Below are 22,232 nucleotides of genomic sequence, written 5' to 3'. Positions count from 1 at the left end.
CCCTATGAACACCTTCCAGAGACACAGGCTGTCATCAGAGCTGACTTATTACGGCTTAAACACAGTGACCTCCTGAAGTGCAGACCAAGAACCCACTGCTTTTCTGGTGATTTTCCTCACCTGCCCCATAGGTCCAGCTGTGTCTCCATACCCGAACCTTCATACTTCCAAATCTTCCTTGCTCCTTACTCCTGACCTCCCTCATCCCTGCCAATTCCCTTTAGAGAACTCAAGTGGCATCGAACTTACCTCTCGGAGCTGCTGGACACCCCCAAAAATCCGCATTACGCCATCGATCTCCTGCTCCAGGCGCCGGGCCCAGTGCTGCATTCTGAAGAGAGAAGAAAGATGTCAGGAGAACCCCCAGGTATGGAAAGAGCTCAGTCCCGTCTATCCAGTGACCAGGGGTAGCCACCTTGTCAAAGTCCAATTTTCACTAGCGGAAGGAAGCAGCGGCAAGGCCCAAAGCAAGCCTGTGGTTTCCCTTGAAGTCCAGACCCGGTGACCCTTGCTCTCCTTATGCACCATGGGACTGCCAGGGAGGAAAGAGGAGTGTATTTTGAATGCATTGAGGGAGCTCAGCAGCTCCAAGACGCCTGCAGGGAGACGGTTTTTCACTGTGGAGAGTCAGCCCTTGATGTCTGGGATCTGAACAGGGGAACTTCTGGACACGGGCAAGAGGCAAGGTAGGAGTGGGGCTGGGAGGGGTCTGGTTGTACCTTAGAGCCTCCTGTCCTCAAGGCTGGGTGGGGCCTGGAGAAGGGGAGGGAACATCAGTTACTTCTGCCCCCACCAAGTTGCTGTGTGATCCAGGGTAGGTCCTTACCCCTCAGGGCCTTTTCTAAGCAATGTGGGAAGCTTCTAGCTCAGATAGCCCTCGCTTTTCTGCACCCTGTAGATGTGCTTACCAGATTGGATCATCATCATTAAATGCCCTGCATGAACCACCCACCCACAGATTCCATTCAAGCCCCACAAATCCTTCACCTGAGTCACTGACTGTCCTGAGCAGGTTTCACTCATGCTGGTGCTACCATGGGCTTGTTTTAACCCATCTGTGACTTGGCTTCCTCCACTGGAATGTGAGGATAATTTGGGGCCCCTTCTTAGGGTATCATGAGGACTTAGGAAAATAGGCAGGTCAAGGACTCAGCACAGGGACTCTACAGCTGTGAGTGACCACATCAGAAAGGTAGTCACATGGCCCTGTATTCTCAGCTCCACACCCACGAACAAGGACAATATCCAAGGAAGATGCTCCCATGGATCCCCTTTCCTTCAGGTAGCGCCAGATCAGGTGAGCCGGATCCTACTCGGGCCAATCACAGAGAGGCTCTCCACAAGGCCAAAGGCATCCGAATGCAGCTGAAAATGGTCTTCTGCATCTCCATCCCAAGTGACACTCTCTAATTTTGCAGAAAGAGGCCCCTCTAGGGAGGGTTCATAGGGGAATTACTGAATAGATTTAGATAAAGCACAAGTCAAGCACAGCCCATAGGGCACAACAGAAGATAGGTGATGCCAGCCCCAAGCTGTTGGAGGGGCAGCAGCCACAGGGCCCAGAAAATTGCATCTGGCCCCAACACACCCACTGGGCCTGCCACCTCTGCTAGTGCTGCTTGGGGCCTCAACTCCTTTCTGGCTCACTGGTCAGACGAGCCCAAGACTCTATCCTGGCCTCCTGCCCCACATCCCTCCTAAGGCCTACGGTTGAGGGCTGGGCCTGTGCCATTGTATGCCCGGGTCGGTTGGCATGGGAACTCAGAGCAGGAGGCATGTGGATCACTAATTGCAATTTGCCTAGCTGAATGTCAGGACCATGATTGGGGGAAGAAAAAAAAAAAAAAAATCAACATCAAAAGAAAGAGGTATTATAGCTTGTTGCTGACTGAGCCACAGCCTGATTTCCACGTCCGCTCCCAACCACAAGGGAAAAATTTAACCCTGAGCCAGGGTGGAGGCCTGGCTACTGGCTGTGCTAAGAAGGGCAATCAGGCCTCAGTCATCAGCCTGGGGAATGCAAAGTGCAACAGAGAGGGGAAAGCCTGCTTGGACTGGCCTCTGACCCCAGGCACTGGTCACTTAGCCCTGGCTGTGAATGGACAGTGTGGCAAGTGGCTGTTTTGTGGTCCTGAAATGGAGTACTGAAGGCTAAAATTAAGATAGGCCAGTGCAAAATCTTATATCCATCCAGGCAGGTAGTGGACAAACAGCCCTGGGTCAAAGAACTCATCCCCAGGGGAAACCACTAGCTCTGCTTCACCCTGACTCTGACTCCTGCCATGCATTGGTCCACAGGACAAAATGCCAATCATAAACTTCCCTGAGGTTACTATTTATTGGGTGCCCACTATGTAAAGATGTTGTGCCACCTGGTCACCTACTCTCTTTTTTCTCCCCTTAAATTCTATTTATTCTTTGTTGTTGAGAATACACACAACAAAACATACACTAATCCATGTTTGCACATGTACAATCCTGAGACACTGACTGCATTCTTTGAGTTGTGCAGCCATTTCACCTTCCTTTTCTGAGCCATTCATCCCCCACTGACATAACCTCACTGCTCCCTAAGGTTCCTGTCATCTTTAGAGTTGCTGTTGTCACTTTGATCCCATATAGATAGATCATAAGAGAGTGTGTGGTGCTGTAGGATAAGCACTGCACTGAAAGGTTAATTTTAACCACAAGGTGGAGGTTCAAACCCGCCAGCCGCTTCTTGGAAACCATCTACAGAGTTACTATGAGCTGGAAGCAACTCAAAGGTACGTAACAATAATAAGAAAGCATAATGTTCAAGGCAGATCTTTTTTACTAGTTAAACTAAACTACTGTTTGGCTTTAAGATGACTTCAGGGGATATTTTTGTTTCAGGTTTAAAGATGATCTCAGGGCAATAGTTTCAAGGATTTAACCCATGGCTCCAAAAAGTCTAGTCACCTACTCTCTTTTGTTTCGACCCTTATAAAGAAGCAAAGATTATCATCTGCAACTTGCAAGGGAAGAAACCGAGGCACAGAGGGTTTAAGCCACACAGCCAAGGTTACCCATCCAGGAAATGGTGGACACAGGACTCGACCCAGGCGGTACGTTGAAGTCAGTTTGCAAGAGCCAATCATGTCCACCTCTTCTCACTTCAGCATTCAGTGTAATTGTCTTGGGAATTTGAGATTGACCATACCCAAACATACTACTCTCAAGTGAATTCTGACTCGTAGCAACCTGTAAGACAGAGTAGAATTACTCCTTTGGGTTTTTAAGACTGTAAATCTTTAGGACAGCAACCAGCTCATCTTTCTTCCCATGGTGTGGCTGGTGGGTTTGAGCCATCGACCTTATGATTAGCAGTCCAATGTTTAACCCACTATGCCACCAGGGTTCCTTAAGATCTGCCATAATGGGAGTATTTATACAATGTAAATTGGCAAAGGGTACAAATCAGTGCTTTCCACCCACCCTCCCCTCCCTCTAGCACAGATGACTTTTTTCTAGTGTACCTATAGGTCTCAAGTTCTAGCATTTCACGAATAAGATAAATAAATATAACTGGGAGAACAGACATGTGTGCCAAGTTTTTATTTTGCTCAGACAGTACATTATTATTATAATCATCATAGTTTCACCTAAAAAAGATATTTCAACACTAAGGATAAGGTACAATTCTTCCCAATATTTCTCTCTCTCTCTCTCTCTCTCTCTCTCACACACACACACACACACACACACACACACAGACACACGCACACACATGCACGCATGCACAAAGTCTCCACTCCCACCCTAGACAGAGTAGATTCTGCTTCAGGGACTGGCCTACCACCCTTGGCTCATAGGGACAAACTAAACCCACCCTCTCTTTCAGGGAGGCTTTAGCCTTTAACCTGCACCCTGGACCCATGGGCACACCTTAGAGCCCAGCTCCACTGCCCATCAAGACAACATCAGGGGAAACAAGTTACTCTAACTATTCACCTAAAACAAACCCAATTAGGAAGGCACTACATGTGTCCAAGAGTTAAAAAGAACATGATGGATAATTCATTTCACTGTCTTAGTGATGTGATTTTGTGGATTTCAGGGTTTGGCCTGTGTCCCAGTGCCGGCTCCAAGGGAGTGACACATGGACACAGAGGAAGCCAGGAGTAGACTGTGCACCAGCAGCAATCCTGCCCCAAGGCCAAGACCTACCCTGACCAGATACAGTCCTACTCACTCCAGCAGAATGGTGTGGGGCAAAAGGATGAGGGACGCACCAGGACCCACAGCCTTGCTGAGTCACAGGCAAGCTGGCCGAACTCTGCCAGGGCTCCTATCAGCTTGGGACCAAGTGCTCAACTCTGCCAATGTCTCTCTGGCCCAAATGCTGCCCACCAGTCACACTCCCAACTCAGGAGACACACCCACCTGAATGCTATAGACTACGACTGCCCACTGAGATGACACTGCTTGTCTCTAAGTGCCAAGTTAAGCAAGACAGCAAAGGGAGAGTGCCTGGGAGGAAGCATATAGACTAGTGTAGGAGGGAAAGGCTGGTGACTGATACCACATCCTCCAACATGTTCAAGCCCAGTGGGATACACGTACTCTGCTGCCATTTCACAGACAAAAATCTGAGGGTCCCAGGAACTTAAAGCATGGGTGTGTACCATATCCATCTCCATGATCCCACTCTTCCAGCCTCTTTAGAAAACCTCTGGGAGGGGCTGCCTTTGTGAGATTTGTTGTTGTTAGGTGCCATCGAGTAGGTACCAACTCATAGCAACCTTATGCACAGCAGAACGAAACACTGCCCAATCCTGGGCCAACCTCACTACTGTTGTCATGCTTGAGTCCATCGATGCTCGATGCTGCCACTTGGCCAATCCATCTCCTTGGGGGTCTTCCTCGTCTTCTCTGACCCTCCAACTTACCAAACATGATATCCTTCTCCAGCAACTGCTCCCTCCTGACAATATGTCTGAAGTATGAGAGACGAAGTTGGGCCATTTTGGCCTCCAAGGAGCGCTCTGGCTGCACTTCTTCCAAAACGGATCTATTCGTTCTTTTGGGAGCCCATGGCACTTTCAGTATTCTCCTCCAACACCATAACTCAGAGACATCAATTCTTCTACGATCTTCCTTATTCACTGTGCATCTTTTGCATGCATATGAGGTTATTGAAAATATTATGGCTTGGGTCAGGCTCACCTTAGTCCTCAAGCTGACATCTTTCCTCTTCAACACTTTAAAAAGGTCTTGTGCAGCAGATTTGCCTAATGCAATACATCATTTGATTTGTGAGCTTACCTATCTGTAAATAGGGTAATAATGATTGAACAGATGACTTGTTTTAATGAGCTTGAAGGTATTTCTCAAATCACAAATTCACATGGAAACTTTGATGGTAGTATTATTATTGACCAGTTGAGAACTAGAAGCTCATTCAATAAAAGCCCACTTGAGTTCTAAGGAAAGAGCACTGGTGAAGCTGTAGGACAAGTACAGGACTGCTAACCGTAAGGTTGACAGGTCAAACCTACCAGCCGCTCCACAGCAGAAAGATGAGACTTTCTGCTCCTGTAAAGATTTACAGCCTTGGAAAGCCTACATACGGTCGCTATGAGTCGGAACTGATTCAATGTCATTGGGTTTGGGGTGAGTGCTACACACATTTTTGATGTATGATTGTGGGTGAGGGGAGGGTGGAGGGATGGTGCTTTGAAAGAGGATTCTCTAATGGTGATCTACATCTAAAAAAAGTAATTAGCCACTGAAAACCCTATGGATCATAGTTCTACTCTGATACACATGGGGTCACCATGAGTCAACTCAACGGCAACTGGTGGTGGTGGTGGAATGACCTCTTTTAACCCCCTGCTCCCCAGGTTAGAACCTTCTAGGCTGGAAGAGGCCAGCAGTGGGAGCAAGGCACTGATGTGCATGTTCAGGTCTAAGCGGGCTGAAGGCAGCCCAGCAGGGAAGAAGATGCAGTCCAGGACACCATGTACTGTGGGACATCACACTTTGATCTCCAGGACATGGTTCAGAACTAAGATGAGGGAATGAGGAAAGAGGGGATGTCATCATCAGACAAGAAAGCATGGGGTCAGGAGCTGGACTGAAGACAGAGCTAAGACCCAGATAGAGGGCACCAGGTCCAACTATAGGGCTCTCAGGTAGGGGCTACCAGCTCTGAGGCCTGGAAGTGTAAACGGGAAGGAGTTGGAGTAGCAGCTGCAAAAACTGCTTAGAGGAGAGGAGGAAGTCAAGGGGGAAGAGAGGAAGAGGAGAGACCAGGGTCCATGGGAGATGAAGAGAGGAAATGGGGAGTTAGGGTAAGGCTCCCCGGGGAGACGATAGGGGAGAAGGAGGGGAAGAAGGAGGGGAAGAAGGGAAAAAGCCCAAGTACAGATGCAGCAGCATAGATTAAATTGTTGCCAGTTGTTAATTTTATACAAGAAGTTGTTGATCAGAATGTGATTTAATTGTACAGTATAATCCAGGCTTTTGGAATAAATTATGCAGAAAACTCATCTATAATTAAACAAATCAAAAAAACCAGAGATAGGTGACACTACAGGTTCACCCTCAGAGGGCATAAGTGGGTGTGAGCGACTGGACCTCTCAGAGAGGAGGAGTGAGTGAGAAGGGGAGGGAAAGAGATTTTGTAGGCGAGGGAGAGACAGAGGTGGAGGAGGGTGTGGCCTTATGGTAGTAAAGTGGGCAGAAAGTAAGGGTGGGTTTCCCATAAGTATCCAGGCAGCTTGGACTCCCTCCCCATCTCCAGGGAAGCCAAACTGCAGGGGTCTCCAGGCTCTGCTGCAGAAAAGCCTGCTTGACACTCACATGGAGGTATTTGTTGTCATTGGGGCCCTGCTGCAGGCTACCTCTGCCAGCAGGCTACCTACCAGGACAGCACCACTCTACTTAGCGTCCCCAACAACAGTATAACGTTCTCTCCACAGCTTAGGAAGGCAGTCATGTGTGCTGCCAGGGGGACATAAGTTCAGGTAGGAGGGGTGGACACCATGGGGAAGGTGCAGGCCGAGGGGGACTGGGGGATGGGGTGGTGGGTGGTTTGTGTGTGGTTAGAACATTTTTGAGGCTGCAGTAGGTGAAAACCCACAGGTCTCTTGCTTCTCTCTGACAGGCTAGCCAATTATTCTTCCAGCTCTGGGGGAGGCAACGATTTAAAATAAAGTGCTATTTAATTATTCTGATTATATTTCAACCGGCCTGCCAACTCCCACCTCGATGCTTTCGAAGTCTTCTAAAGGGGAAAGAAAGACAGACAGGACAAGATGGGGAGGTGGGAGTGACAGACAGAGACACTCACAGAGACAAAGGCATGAAAGGATCTGGGATGAGAGGGCAACTGTGTTAGGCTGACCTGGCTCCAGGGCAGACAAACTGGGGTGGGGGAGGGGGAGGGGGCGGCAGGGGGTCAGTAAAAGATGCTATGCACTAGATGTGCCTAGAGAGGGTGTGTCCCCCCCAACAACCACTGGGCCCTCAGCCCCTCTCTTAGACAGCATCAGGGATGAACTCAAGATGGTGGCATCTCCAGGGCCACCTTCTCTGGGAGGGTCTTCCCTAACTACTTAGGCAGCTATCCCTCTGCACATGGACTGAGTACCTAGATCCTATTCTGGCTCTTCTGGGACCAAATGTGCCCTGTAAGGCCTCAGTTTTCCCATCTGGAAGATGGGCATAAGGTTCATCTCCCAAGATCCAAAGAGAAGACAGGTGGAAAACATTGCCACATAATAGGGACGACTGCCCACACACTCATGCCTACACAGACCCATCTACACAGATTGCTCTCCCCACAACCAAACTCCTTCCTCATATCTGATCTGCAGTTCACTAAGTATGGGTGCCTGTACTTCCCCCTAAGACTGGGGGTCCCCTTACCTGTGCTGTCTCAGAGACTCCCGACACAGGAGACCTTACTAGGAGGGCAGGGTTTCCTGTGATCAGTGTCCTTCCTGCTTGTCTGCTCAAGCCAGGAGACTCTCAGGCCTCAGTGTCTCAAAGGCCAGGCAGCCTCCACCTCAACCCCATTCTGATCACAGTTTCCTGAAGCAAATGATGTAGGCAAAGAGCAATAGTTTGGCCAAGGTCATTTACTCCTTCGAAACCAACTGGGCCAAGACCACTCCAGGCCATTGGGTTCAGAGTATCTTGAGCTGCAGGGACCAATCACCACTGGCCTCACACTGCACAGACAGACCAGGGAGGGGAAACTAAGGCCAGGGTGAGACAGGGGCATGCTTGCTCAGCTGATTCACAGTGAAAAAAGGCTCCCTAGCTAGTCTCTTGACCATTGTAAAGCAGGTTAACTGAGACATAGAACTCAAAGGGAACTGGGCCATCTTCCAACCCTCTGTGAGCCAGTTGAAGAGACCCCTAATATGAGCAATATGATCCCCCAGTAGCACCTGCATCTTATGCACACAAACACCACGTCAGTCCATTTGTCAGGAGGGATCCTCTCAGAAACCCGTGGAGCTGAGGGAGGGTTGTAGAAGCTTGAATTAGTCCAGATTCATCGGCCTCAACTTCCTGTGTCTTGGGACCCTGCCCTAATACCACTCCTTAATGAGGTTATTAATTACGGGCTGTCCTTTTCTTTTCGCTGCTGGGAAACAGTTTCACCTTCTAATTGGTGCAAGCCTGTGCCTCCCTGCTTCAGACGCACTGTGAACAGTCATCCGGTTTAATTAGGGTGCCAGGTCCAGCACAATATTTACTCATAATAGCCTGGGGGGTGAAGAAACCAGGAAATGGTGTTATTCTCAGAGCTAGGGGAGCCTACATGGCCCAGAGAGGAATGGAGTGTGTCCAGGATCACACAGCAATAGCCACAGTACCCTGCATTATACCTCTCCCACATCAGTGCAGATAACCAAGAGTCAACGGCCCACTGGGAGGTCCAATCAAGGAGGACTGCATGGAGGAAACAAGACCTCAGCCAGGGAAGTACAGGATGAAAAAGGAGGAAGAAGCTTCCCAGCATTGGTTAGACAATGTTAAAGGTTGACCTGTGCCTGAATTCTGTTTTGGCTGTGTGACACTGGGTATGTCTCTTTCTCCTCTCTGGGCCTAAGTAACAACTAGAAAGTGAACTGAACAAGGAGGTCAGCTTTACTGACACACCCATAGTTACAGAGTTCCTGAGCAGCCCCTTGGGAGAACCCCTTCCCCCAAGATTGGTCTCAGTTATGCCAACAGCATGGAGACACACTGAGGAAGACTGCTCTAGGTTCCACAACAGCAAATTTAGGCCCCAAAGCTCTAGTTGGGTTGGAGGGACCTAGAGAAGGCACAAGGAGTAGGAGAGAGGAAATGGGGTATGGCACCTGAAAGCTGCTCTGTGGCCCACACTCAGCTCTGTGCCTTCGCCTCTCTAAGTCTCAGTTCTCTGTACAAGTCCTTTGGGGATCCATGTACCAAGAGGTCTGACTAGAGTCTTTGGTGCCTGGTGCCTACACCAGTGCACTTAACATCACAGTGGTGACAGGTAGGGGTACTCATTGTCATAACTTACCTCACAGCAGCCAGAGAATCACCCCCAATCCTCAAAGGGGAAAACTGAGGCACAGAGCAACTGAATGCCATGCCTAAGACTGCCTAACTAATGAATTCCAATCAGTTTTACAACATCTCTCCTTGGGATGCCCAGCTGCCCATGTGTCATGGCCATTTAGATATGGAATGTGCTTTTCAAACTGAATGTATCCCAAACCAAAATCCCTGCCTCCCTTACCCTTCATACAACACATACAAACAACGCCCATCTCCCCTGGCTCAGCTATAAACCGGAGCCCACTTTCTCTCATACCCATATCCAAACCATCAGCAAGTCCTGTTGGCTCTACTTTCACCATGTGCCTGAATCCATTCGTTCACCATCTCCTGGGCCCTGCCTGACTGGCCCTGCCACCATCTCTCTCCTGGAGCAGTGCAACCTGCTTCTGCTTCTGGTCTCCTGCTTCTGCTCTCTGGCTCTGCTCCCACTTCCCAAGTCTACCAGCCTCCACACACACCCAGTGTCCTGTCAGATTTATATCCCTCCTCTGTCAACCAGCTGCTGCAGCTCCATGGCACGAGAGGAATAGCCAAGGTCCACCCAGTGGCCACACCCTCAATGGTCTCCCTAACTTTGTTCCTCCTGTGTTTTAGTTTCAATACACCAGCCTCCTCACTGTAGCTTGAACATACCTGAGAACTCCTTCTGGCGGGAGTAGTCTCTCAGACATCCACTGCCTTCCCTCACCTTCTTCAGTTGCTCTAAGGCCTACTTTGACCCCCTGCCCCCTGCAGTCCTCCAGTGCAACCACTCTCCAGATGTTCTCCTAGGGTTCAAGCTTTCACTAGTGCACCCAGAGTCTGCCTCCTCACTCTTTACTGTCTTCCTCTGCCCAGGGCTGGGAGTGCTGAGGGAGGAGCGTACAGTACACCCACTGGGAAGAACTGGCCCTTTATCGAGTCCTCGCAGCACCCTGACCCTGAGATCCATGTGGCTACCCTAGGAGCAGGCAGGAGGGTGGAAAGTGGGAGCCTGAAGAGGGGCTTAAAGTGCAGCGGCTGCCCCAGGGCTGGCCTGGGAGGCAGGCCTTCCCTTTCCCTGGCTCCTCTCCGTATGAATTATTAAGGCTCATTTATGATGGGCCTGCCCAGGACTGTGGCTTCTATGCATAATTAATGGCTCTCCCAGCGCCTTCTCTTGCACACTTAGATTCTAGTTCTTGGGGCTGGGGCCAGGAGCTTTGCCCAGGCTCATTCACTCCCCTCTCTGTTCCTCAGTTTCCCATTTATGGACCAATGGAGTTGAGTCACATTTGTTTGTGGGTCTGAAACAGCTCTGGCAGCAAAATCATTCATTCACCTTCACTTTTTCCAACAAAATCCTACCCAAAGCCTCAGTATAAAACTGGTGAGGTAGTAACTAATAAGCGCAGACATGTTTTAGAAGGTAGCGCTGTAAAACAGAGCTCAGTGTAAGGTTAGTAATCATTGAAAACCATGGGAGCCTGGATCTATGGAGGCCTCTGCAACTCCCATCACCCCCACACCTAGTTTATTGCTGTGTTTTAGTTTCAATGCACCATCCTGAGAAACCGGGGATGCACAGAGACAAGTAGTAACAAGTGGCAACTGTGATGTATAGCTCACTGCTCAGGAGTGGTAAAAGAAAGCTTTCTGAGGTCCAAGACAAAATCCGCAACTCCAATCATGGCCAGGTTCATGGGTCTCTAGGGAACTGCCATTTATGTGTCACTGCTTCTGAATTTCCCAACAGTCTAGAGCTGGAATTTTAGGAGCAAGAGAAGCTCCTAAAGCAGCTAAGGCCTCCCTGGGGCACAGCCAGGGGACCAGGCTAGGGCACAGGTGTATGTATCTGCTGTCCAATCTGTCAGGATCCCAGGCTCAGAGCCACCTGCCTCTTCTTCTCCCCACTATATTCTCCAGGTAGCCAGACACAATGAGATGGTAAGCATGCCAGGCCCATATGGCAAATGAGACTCAGTGAGGCTGGCTCTTGGGAGGTAGATATATTGACATTGCCTTGTGCCCAGACTCACCAAGCACTTTGACTGGAGGTGGGGGTGGGGATTGGCACAGCAGCACTGAGGCACCTGTGGAGGTCACCCGGTAAGTCAGAGAAGAGCACAGGGGGCTCTGGTTACCTAGTTCCTGCCTCGGAACCAGCAGCTAAAGTCTGCTAAAGTGGAGGAGCCAGCCTTGCCCATGTGCTACCAACCACTTTGGTCAGATTTTGTGATTCACACATCCCCTCCTGCATATCCTCCCCAACCCCCAGCATGAGTCAAGTCTTCACTGAGCCACAAATAGCCGTCCTCTGTGTGTGTCCTCGACATTAGCTGTCTGCCTTGAGGAAGCAAGAGAACACATTTCTCCTCAAGGCAGAGACCCCCATGGAAACTCTCAGGCTCCCCAAGGACTCCCAGGCACAGAGGAGAGGCTGAACTGAGACTTCAGAATTCAAACTATCAAGGTTAGCTTTGTTCTCTGGCCTCATCCCTCAGCCACGTAAGTCCCTACCACCAGGAAGACTTCCTGGATTTCCCTCACCGTCTCTTCACCCCACAATCATCACTCCACTTTACCAAGCTTCACCTTAAGTTAGGGGTGCAGCCTGGTCCTCTTACTAAGCTTCTTGACAGAGCTTTAAACTGGAAACTAGCAAAGGAGAGTCTTCTGAATATCTCTCTCCCAGACTGGTGCTTGCTCTGACCACCTCCCTCTGCAATGGCACAGAGGTTGAGGGCAAGGATAGGAGAGGACCAGGTTCCAACTTCAGCAGGTGGCAGAGCACAAAGAAAAGGACCCGACGATATGGAGTCCCCACAGTGTGCTGTTTGCAGTTCCACTGAAATAACCCTTGATTTGTAGACTAATTCATGCCCACTTCACAGAGGAGGATCCCAAGGCCTGGGGTGGTAGAACAACTTGCCCAAGGCCACACATCCAGTATGTGCTGAACCAGGATTTAAACCCAGTATAGTCTGGCTCTGCAGTCTGAGCCCTGACCCCTAGGCCACTGTTGTTATGTCATAGAGTTCATTACGACTCATGGTGAGCCTGTATAGGGTTTCTAAGGAGCAACTGGTGGGTCTGAACTGCCGATCTGTGGTTAATATTCCAGTGCTTATCCTACAATGCCACACCAGGACTCTTAGGCCTCCCTAATCCTAAAACAGACCCCAATAGCCAAGGTTTAGGAAATATGGTATAGGTAAGGACTAGGTTCTCATTTATGACCTTTCCTGCACTTGGGAAGGGGGATGGCCCACCCCTACATTAGAGCCTCCACACGCTTCTTCAGTAAGCCAGTCCGCTACAATTTGTAAGTCCTTCCTGTTATAATTGGGAAGTCCTATTCTACAGTGGGAATGACGTCACAGCAGTGCCAAGCGCCCACCCCCTCAAATCCCAACAAAGAGTCTGGACCAGGTAGGGAAGAATACCCACTTCCTCTGGGATTTGCTTCTCACTCTTGCCTGCTCCTCAGAAGCACCAAGTTGCATGTAAATTAAACGTGTGCGGCCCAGCCCACCCTGACACACGCAGTGGGGTGTTAACTCCAGATGCTCTGTGGTAAATCCTTTAGCAATGCAAATCCCCTCTTCGTGCCATGTAGCATCCACCACTTCAAGGAGCAGAAAACTTAAGGTGCCACCCCAGAAGCCTCTCCTCTACCTGAGGAGTCCCAGGATGGTGACCGTACCAAGAGGGACCACCCTGCCCGGTGAGACCATGTTGTCCTTGAGAGCCAAGTTGGTCAAATCCAGCAGGAGTCCTCTCTGTCAAAACACTCCCAATTAGTTCATTCACTCTTCACTCACTCATTCATTCAAATGGTTACTGAGCACCTACTCAGTGTCAAGTTCCAGAATAGGTACTGGTAAGGCACATGGTAGCGAGCAGGGCAGATTGAGGCTTGTCCTCTGGATCTTAGAATTCAAGCAAGGCAGGCTGATATCGGATGTGTTGGGAAGAAGAGTCCAGGAGCCTTGAGATAGGGGAGAATGCATGGCATGTGAGTCTGACCACGTAAACACAGCTCTATGGACAAACAGAGATCACAGCATGTGCAAGGCCAAGCAGTGAACTTTGCACACAGTGATGCCTGTCAACACCCACAGATGAACCATGGGCCAAGGCAGACAGCTCCCACAACTGTTGTTACTAGGTGCCATCAAGTCAGTACCGACTCACCGCTGCCCTATGCACAACAGAACACTGTCAGGCCCTGGTCCTGCACCGTCCTCACAATCATTGTTATATTTGAGACCTTTGCTGTTGTCACTGTGCCACTGTATCTTGTTGGGGGTTCTTCCTATTTTTTGATGACCTCTACTTTACCTGGAGGCCTGGTGTGGCGCTGTGGGCTAATGTGCTGGACTGCAAAGTCATTTGAACCACAAGGTCAGTGGTTCAAGCTCACCAGTCACTCCTTGGAAACCCTATAGAGGGTTGCTATGGGACAGAATCAACTTGATGGCACTTAACAACAACAACTTTACCAAGCATGACATCCTTTTCCAGTGACTGTTTTTGTTAAGTGCCATCGAGTCAGTTCCGACTCATAGTGACCTTACATATAATAGAATGAAACACTGCTCAGTCATGCACCATCCTCACAATTTTTGTTACACTTGAGCTCATTGCTGCTGCCCTGTGCCAATCCATTTTGGCTGTATTTTTTCCAAGACAGATTTGTTTGTTTTTCTGGAAGTCCATGGTATTTTCAATATTCTTCACCAATTTTATTGTTGTTAAGTGCTACTGAGTCAGTTCTAACTCACGATGACCCTGTATAGGGTTTCCGAGGAACAGCTGGTGAGTTAGAACTGCCAACCTTGTGGTTCACAGTCCAGTGCTAACACTACAGCACCACACCAGAAGTCACCAATACCAATTCAAATACATCAGTTCTACAGGTCTTCCCATTTTCATTGTCCAGCTTTTACATGCATACTGGACAATTAAAAATAACCTGGTACCCTACGACCATCAAGAGGGAAGAGCATGAGAGGAGCAAGGGATCCTAAACCAGAAGAGCAGCAACAACAGGGATGGTGGCAGAGGTGATAGCATAGAGAGATAGTGCAGCAGAGGGCTATAGGCCCATGGACTGAGAAAGGCATTGTACTGGGGGCAGGCGGCTGGCTTGCAAAATGTGTCCTTTGGACATTTAAATGAATATATATTTTCAATGTGGTATGCATACATCGGAGTACTGATGTGGCACTGTGGGCTAATGTGTCAGACTGCAAAGTCGTTTGAACTGTAAGGTCGGTGGGTCAAGCTCACCAGTTGCTCCTTGGAAACCCATACAGAGTCGCTATGGGCCAGAATCGACTCGCTGGCACTTAACAACAACAACATGTATACATCAAAAAAAGGCGGTTCAGAGAGGTAAATACTAGCTGATCGTGCATGGAGGGGATTGTAGGTGTTGCAATGATTTGTTGAATGTAAAATTGATTATCTGTCCTGTAAACCTTCAGTCAATGCACAATAAAAGCTTTTTTAAAACTACTATGGCTTGGGTCAGGTGAAACTTAGTCCTCAAACTGACATCTTTGCTCTTTAACACTTTAAAGAGACCTTGTGCAACAGATTGGTCCAGTGCAATCCATCATCTGATTTCTTGACTGCTGCATTGATTGTGCATCCAAGTAAAATTAAATCTTTAACAACTTGTCTTGTTTCTCTTTATCATGGTGTTGTTTATTGGTCCAGTTGTGAGGATTTTTGTTTCTTTACATTGAGTTGTAATCCATATTGAAGACTGTATTCTTTGATCTTCATCAGCAAGTACTTCAAGCCCTCTTCAATTTCAAAGCAAGATTGTGTCACTTGTATATCACAGGTTGTTAATGAGCCTTCCCCCAACCCTGATGATGCACTCTTCTTCATATAGTCCAGATTCTTGGATTATTTATGCAGTATACAGACTGAAAGGAGCTCTGGTAGCTTAGTGGTTACGAATCGGGCTGCGAACCTCAAGGTCAGCAGTTCGAAACTACCGGCTGCTCCGTGGGAGACAGATGAGGCTTTTAGCTCCTTTAAAGATTTACAGCCTCGGAAACCCTGTTCAGGGTCACTATAGGTCAGATCCGACTCGACGGCACTTAACAACAACAATACAGACTGAATAAGTATGGTGAAAGGATACAACCCTGGTTCACTGCTTTCTTGATTTTAAACCAGCCAGAATCCCATTACTCTGTTCAAATGACAACCTTTTTCTTCTATGTACAGTTTCTGCATGAACACAACTAAGTGTTCTGGAATTCCCATTCTTTGCAATGTTATTCATAGTTTGTTATGATCCACACAGTCAAATGTCTTTGCATAGTCAATAAAACACAAGTAAACATCTTTCTGGTATTCTCTGCTTCAGCAAAGATTCATCTGACATCAGCAATGATAGTCCTCATTTCAAGTCCTCTTCTGAATTTGGCTTGAATTTCTATCAGCTTCCTGTCAATGTGCTACTGTAACCATTTTTAAATTATCTTCAGCAAATTTTTAATTCTATGTGATATTAATGATATTGTTCAATAATTTCTGCTTTCTGTTGGGTCACCTTTCAGAATAGGCACAAATACAGATCTCTTCCAGTTGGTTGGCCAGGTAAAATGTTTTACAAATTTTTGACACAGAGTGGTGAGTGCTACCAGTGCTGCATGCTTGTTGAAACATTTCAATCGGTATTCTGTCAATTTCCGGAGCCTAGTTTTTCCCTAATGCCTTCAGTGTTTCTTGGACTTCTTTCGATAACATCAGTTCTTGGTCATATGCTATCTCCTGAAATGGTTAAATGTTGACCAGTTCTTTTTGGCACGGTGACTCTGAATATTCCTTCCATTTTCTTTTGAAGCTTTTTGCATCATTCAATATTTTGCCCATAGAATCCTTTAATATTGCAACTTAAGGCTTGCATTTTTTTCTCTTTAGGTCGGTCAGCTTGAGAAATGGTGAATGTGTTCATTCCCTTTGGTTTTCTAACTCTAGGTCTTTACACATTTCATTATAACATTTTACTTCGTCTTCTAGAATTGCCCTTTGAAATTTTCTGTTAAGCTCTTTTACTTAATAATTTCTTCCATTCACTTTAGCCACTCTACATTCAAGAACAAATTTCAGAGTCCCTTATGACATCCACTTTGTCTTTTCTTTCTTTCCTATTTTTGTAATGACCTTTTGCTTTCTTTATGTATGATGTTCCTGATGTCATATCACAATTCCTCTGGTCTTTGGTCATTAAAGTTCAACGGATCAAATCTATTCTTGAGATGGTTTCTAAATTCAGGTGGAATATACTCAAGGATGTATTTTGGCTCTAGTGGACTTACTTTAATTTTCTTCAGCTTCAGCCTGAACCTGCATAGGAACAATTGATGATCTGTTCTACAGTCTGCCCCTTGCCTTGTTTTGGCTGATGATATTGACATTTCCTATTGTTTTTTCCCACAGATGTAGTCAATTTGATTCTTGTGTATTCCATCTGGTGAAGTCCGGATGTGGTTGAAAAAAAGGCATTTGCAATGATTAAGTCACTGGTCTTGCAAAATTCTATCATGTGATCTCCAGCATCACTTCTACTACCACCAAAGCCATATTTTCCAACTACTTATCTTTGTTTCCAACTTTGACATTCTGATCAACAGTAATTATCAGTACATCTTGATTGCATGTTTGGTCAATTTCAAACTAAAGACATTGGTAAAATTCTTCAATTTCTTCATCACTGGCTTTGGTGGCTCGTGCATAAATTTGAATAATAGTTGCATTAACTGGTCTTCTTTTTAAGCATATGGTGGTGATGGTTATGTGATGGTTATGAGTTGATTCCAACTCATAGTGATCCTGCATAGGGTTCCTGAGGCTATAAATCTTTATAGGAGCAGAAAGCCTTATCTTTCTCCTGTGGAACCGCTAGTAGTTTTGAACAGGTGACCATGAGATTGGCAGACCAACTCGTAACCACAGATAATATCCAATCACAGACAGCATTGTATTTCAAGATAGATTTTTTTTTAAGTTTTTATTGTGAATTGAGTGAAAGTTTACAGAGCAGAGCATCAGTTTTACATTCAGCAAATCATGTACTTTGTTTCATTACAAGGATTATAATCTCCTCCATGTACCATCAGTTAACAGTATTTCTCTCTATTCATTTTAGCTCTTTTGTGTTTTTTTTAAGCATTCACACATATGTAATAATTTAGACCATGAAAGAGCACATTCTGCAAGTCTGCCTCCTGGCCACCAGCTCTCAGTCCCTTTCTTTCCATGAATCTAGAGTCTTCAGCTGCTCCCTCTCTCCATGTCCCCATCTCTGCCTTCATCTCTGGATGAGGTCTCGCATTCTGCTTGTGCTCTTCTCCCTTGATGGTCCTAGGGTCTTGTTTCTGGACTATAAGATTAACTACTCTCCCATTTTTGTTACAAAACTTCTACCTTTACAATTGTGACAGTCGCATTTAGTCATGATAACAATTACTCACTATTGAATAATAATCTTATCCCCATCTCTTTTTACCAGACCTGTCAAGATAGATCTTGAAATGTTCTTTCTGACAATGAATGCAACGCCATTCCTCTCCAATTTGTCACTCCCAGCAAAATAAACCATATGATTTTCTGATTCAAAATGGCCAATACCTGTCCATTTCAGTCACAAATGCCTAGGATTTCGATCTTTATGAGTTCCATTTCATTTTAGAGGACTTTCAATTTTCCTAGATTCATACTTCATACATTCTATGTTCTGATTATTAATGGATATTTGCAGCTGTTTCTTCTCATTCTGAGTTATGCCCCATCAGCAAATGAAGGTCCCAAAAGCTTTGCTCCATTCACGTCATTAAGGCTGAATCTACTTTGAGGGGTCGTCTCTTTCTCAGTCGTACTCTGAGTACCTTCCAAGCTGAGGAGCTCATTTTCCAACACTACATTAGATAACGTTTTGCTGCTATTCTTAAGATTTTTAGGGACTAATCCCTAAGACGTGAACCACTAATTCCTTATTCCCACTCTGTTCTTAGCCTGGTACTTAAAACACCAGTGACATAACTTCCAGCATTATAGAAACATGCAAGCCACCATAGTCCAACAAACTGACAGACACATAGGGGCCTGCAGAATTCCAGCCTTCAAGTACACGGTAAACATCATCATATGCTGGGTAGTGGGTGGTGAGCACCCAGTGGTCAGGAGATGAGGAGAGAGGGTGCAGGCAGTAGACAGCAAACAGATGGTTCAAAGAGCAGGGCTGTCTGCTTGGTCCTTGGTGTCCAGTCTGGGCAGGCACAGTTCAGCCAGAACCTATACAGGTGTACATGCCCAGTTGTTGACACATCTCCACTTAGATGTCTCAAATTCAACATGTCCAAAATCTGACTGTCCATCAGGTGTGTTTTCCCAGACTCCCCTGACAACAGCTCTATCATTCCAGCTGCTCAGACCAAATACCCTGGAGTCATCCAAGGCTCAAACTATTGGCACATCTCACCACCCCCATGGCCACCACCCAGATCCAGCCCTCACTCTTGCACTGGACCCCCACCTTGCACTCTTCCCTGGAGACTAGAATCTGTTCATGTGCAACATTTGAGAGGCCTAGGAAGTTCAGGACCAGGTAACAGTCTTTCTCTGCTCATATCCATCCCAATGGCCAAAGATTTACACTAAATTAAACAGTCCTGCTTGACCTGGTCCCTGCTGCCTTTTGACCACATCCTCTCTCTGTTTAGGATGCTCTTCTCCCATCTACCCACTTAGCTCTTGCCCTCCCCTCCTTTCAGGCTTCCTCAAATGTCTCCTCAGTGAGTCTCCCACTGACCCTGCATCTTTCCCCAGCCAAAACTTCAATCTCTCCCCAATTAATCCTGTCCTCTCTTCATGGTACTTACCACCTTCCAACAATGTGTCCTGTTTGTGTTCCCTCCTTGGGCAGAAATTGTTGTCTGGCACATGGCAAATGCTTTTGAGTGTTGAGTGTCTGTGGAAGGAATGCATGTGTCCATAGTTGATGAGGCTTCAACTGAAAGTGGATGAGCTGGATGAGCGCCTCAGCCTCTACCAGGATTTCTCTGGATGTAGCCTTGTGCCCAAGTCCACGAGCTTTGTCACAGGTTTCTGTCTCCCTCAGGGGGCTCTACACTGACTTTTAGGCCACCCCTGACACAGCATTTGGCCAGTATTTATCAGTTCAAGTCACTGTCCCCAATTCCAGTTTATGAGGAAGGTAACAAGGCAAGCTGCCTTACCATCTCTCAGATGAGAAAGCAAGGGTCAGCGTGGCTGCCCACCTGGCATCACTAGGGTGGTGTCATTGTCACTCAGTGTAGTAAGGTGTCAGCCCCACACCCCATGGAGCTCCTCCTATACCAAGCCATACAGAATCAATCCTTAGTAACGTTATCATTTTAATCATAGAATACATGATAAATATGGTTGCAAACTTTTAAGTATATTATTTCTTAGATTATATGAGTACTAACAACAAAATTGTTTTGCAGAATCTTTCCATGTTAAATTACATTATTTGTTACAAAATTATTAGTAACTGAGCAGAAGTCCTTTTTTAATTTTCTCCTTTTCCTTTAATTACTGCTTCTTTCTCAAAAGAATTTATTGACATAAGTACACAAATACTATCACAATATTGTGTCTAAAACACCAGAAAATTTGACAAAAATCAATGACTATAAAAACACGAGCAGTACTAAAAACAACAGTGTGTGCTTGTATCATGAGCAGATGAAACTACATGATTCAAAGCATCACTGTAATTGGGTAATGATGACAGGTCGGACCAAAGCACATTAGAAAGTTCAAAAAGTAAATCAGCATAGAGATTTAGCCTTACAGCCATATTGATACACGTAAACTGGACTTACAAAAAATGTTTTTATTGTCATCACTAACTTCAGGAATATTTTTATTGAAAGAATCCATTTCTGCTGGGATACTGCACACACACAAAATGCACAGGCAGTCATTCTGCAATGACCTCCTCTGACAATGGCACCTGGTGTGGTCTGCACCCCCTGCCACTGATTGCCCACTAACTTTTTAAGGTTTATTTAACCTAAGGTTACTAACTTCTTGCCCTGCTGGGAAGGATGCTCACATGTGACCCTTCCTTGTAGGGTCTTGTGATCAGAGAAGAGGAGGTCCTGGGCTGCATGATTGTGGGGTATTCGGAGGAGGGATTGTCAGGGAGGTGCTCACGGTCTCTTGGGGGCTAATTTGTTTATTCATTCATTCACAGCAAACTTGTGCCTGTCACAAACCAGTCTTTGGTGTGGAGCCTCCTGGAGTGGGCATCCCAACACTCTGCCCTCTTAACTTGTAATCTTCTCTGCACCCCCACAGGTTGGGTGATGCACAGAATACTGAGACCCAGCTCCATAAACATTAGAGGTTAAGAGATTATTATTATTTTACCACTATCACCTCTTCCCCCAACTAGTCGGGGGCTCCAGGGGTGGGGTCCTCCTACTGTTGCCCCCAGCAGAGGCACCTGCAGTGCAAAGTGCTCACAATTTTCCTGATATTTTTGGACATAGACACTATCACTAAAATGTTACCTCTTGAGAACAGGGTCTGTCACAAAGCAAGAACTAAGAAATGTTGGATGCTTCAACCTCATATCAACAAAGCAAAGGAAATATGACCCCATTTTATAGATGAGAAAACTGAGACATAAAATAGCTCAAACAAGGTCACATTTGGGGTTCTCCTTACTATCCCAGCTTCTTTCTGCAGGAGTGGCACCCCCTCTGCAGACCCTGTTCCTGGGCCAGGCTTTCTAAAGGCCAGTACTACATGCCAGACAAAGCCACGGCTCCAGGTCTCTCTAGACAGTTCTGGAAAGTCTCCCGCCCTACTCCACTTTACAGTAATGGACTCCTCCATACACCACCAGCCTGGAAATCTCCTGTGAAATATACTTCCCCCTGTGCTGGCTCAGAAACCTTGTAAATCACCCAATTTAATGGCCTCTGGGATTGTTCTTCAACACGCCCTCCCCAGTTTCTCTGTGCTAGGGAACATGGGGTGTTGGGGTTCCAAGCAGGCAGTACCCCTGTTATGAGCTCTGGGCAACTCAAGGCATTCCAGGTCCGAGACACTGACCCGGGGATGGATGGGCCCCCCAGGAGCCTGGGAATCTGGGGTAGATCAGTGCGCAAGTGAAATCCTTCCCCTACCCCACGCATGCCCCTTGCTTGTTCCATCGCAACTTATCCTCAGAGGAAGGTGGGTCCAGAATTCTCTTCCCAGGGCCTCCTCTCTGCTCAGCTCAGCCTCCTGAGCTTCCTGCTGTGCAGGTCTGGAGCTACAGGCAAGCTTACAGCTTTGAATGGGAGCTAGTCCTGTAAAATAGCCAGGCAGGCAGGTCTAGTGCAGGGCAAGGATGTGGGCTTTGGGCAGCCTAGAAGGCCCCTGACCCACAAATGGAAGTCCAGAGAGGCTCCAGGGACAGTGACCCCAAGCTGAACATTGAGCGACAGGCAGAGGTCAACTGCACCACAGGCAAGAGTCCTACTTAGGGCTGGCAGTACTCTCTGCAGTCCACCAATCTCTCCACAGCTTATACCATGCTGGGAAAAGGGAATGTTGTTGTTGTTGTCAGGTGCCATCGAGTCGGAACCGACTCATAGCGACCCCATGCACAGCAGAACGAAACAATGTCCGATCCT

At 47.1% G+C, this 22,232-nt stretch overlaps 1 protein-coding gene across 1 annotated transcript in view; it reads right to left on the bottom strand.

Moving 5' to 3' along the window:
- Nucleotides 1-22,232, bottom strand: part of CACNA2D2 (calcium channel, voltage-dependent, alpha 2/delta subunit 2) — a 155,434-nt gene that overhangs the window by 115,534 nt on the left and 17,668 nt on the right. The window contains exon 2 of the mRNA XM_006873646.1: nt 250-331. Coding sequence (XP_006873708.1) covers nt 250-331 — 82 coding nt within the window. The remainder of the gene's footprint in view (nt 1-249; nt 332-22,232) is intronic.

This window comes from Chrysochloris asiatica, unplaced genomic scaffold (assembly GCF_000296735.1).
Source record: "Chrysochloris asiatica unplaced genomic scaffold, ChrAsi1.0 scaffold00246, whole genome shotgun sequence".
In the NCBI taxonomy this organism is placed as follows: Eukaryota; Metazoa; Chordata; class Mammalia; order Afrosoricida; family Chrysochloridae; genus Chrysochloris; species Chrysochloris asiatica.
The sequence above is the reverse complement of the archived record's forward strand: the minus strand, read 5'-3'. Positions and strand labels throughout refer to the sequence as shown.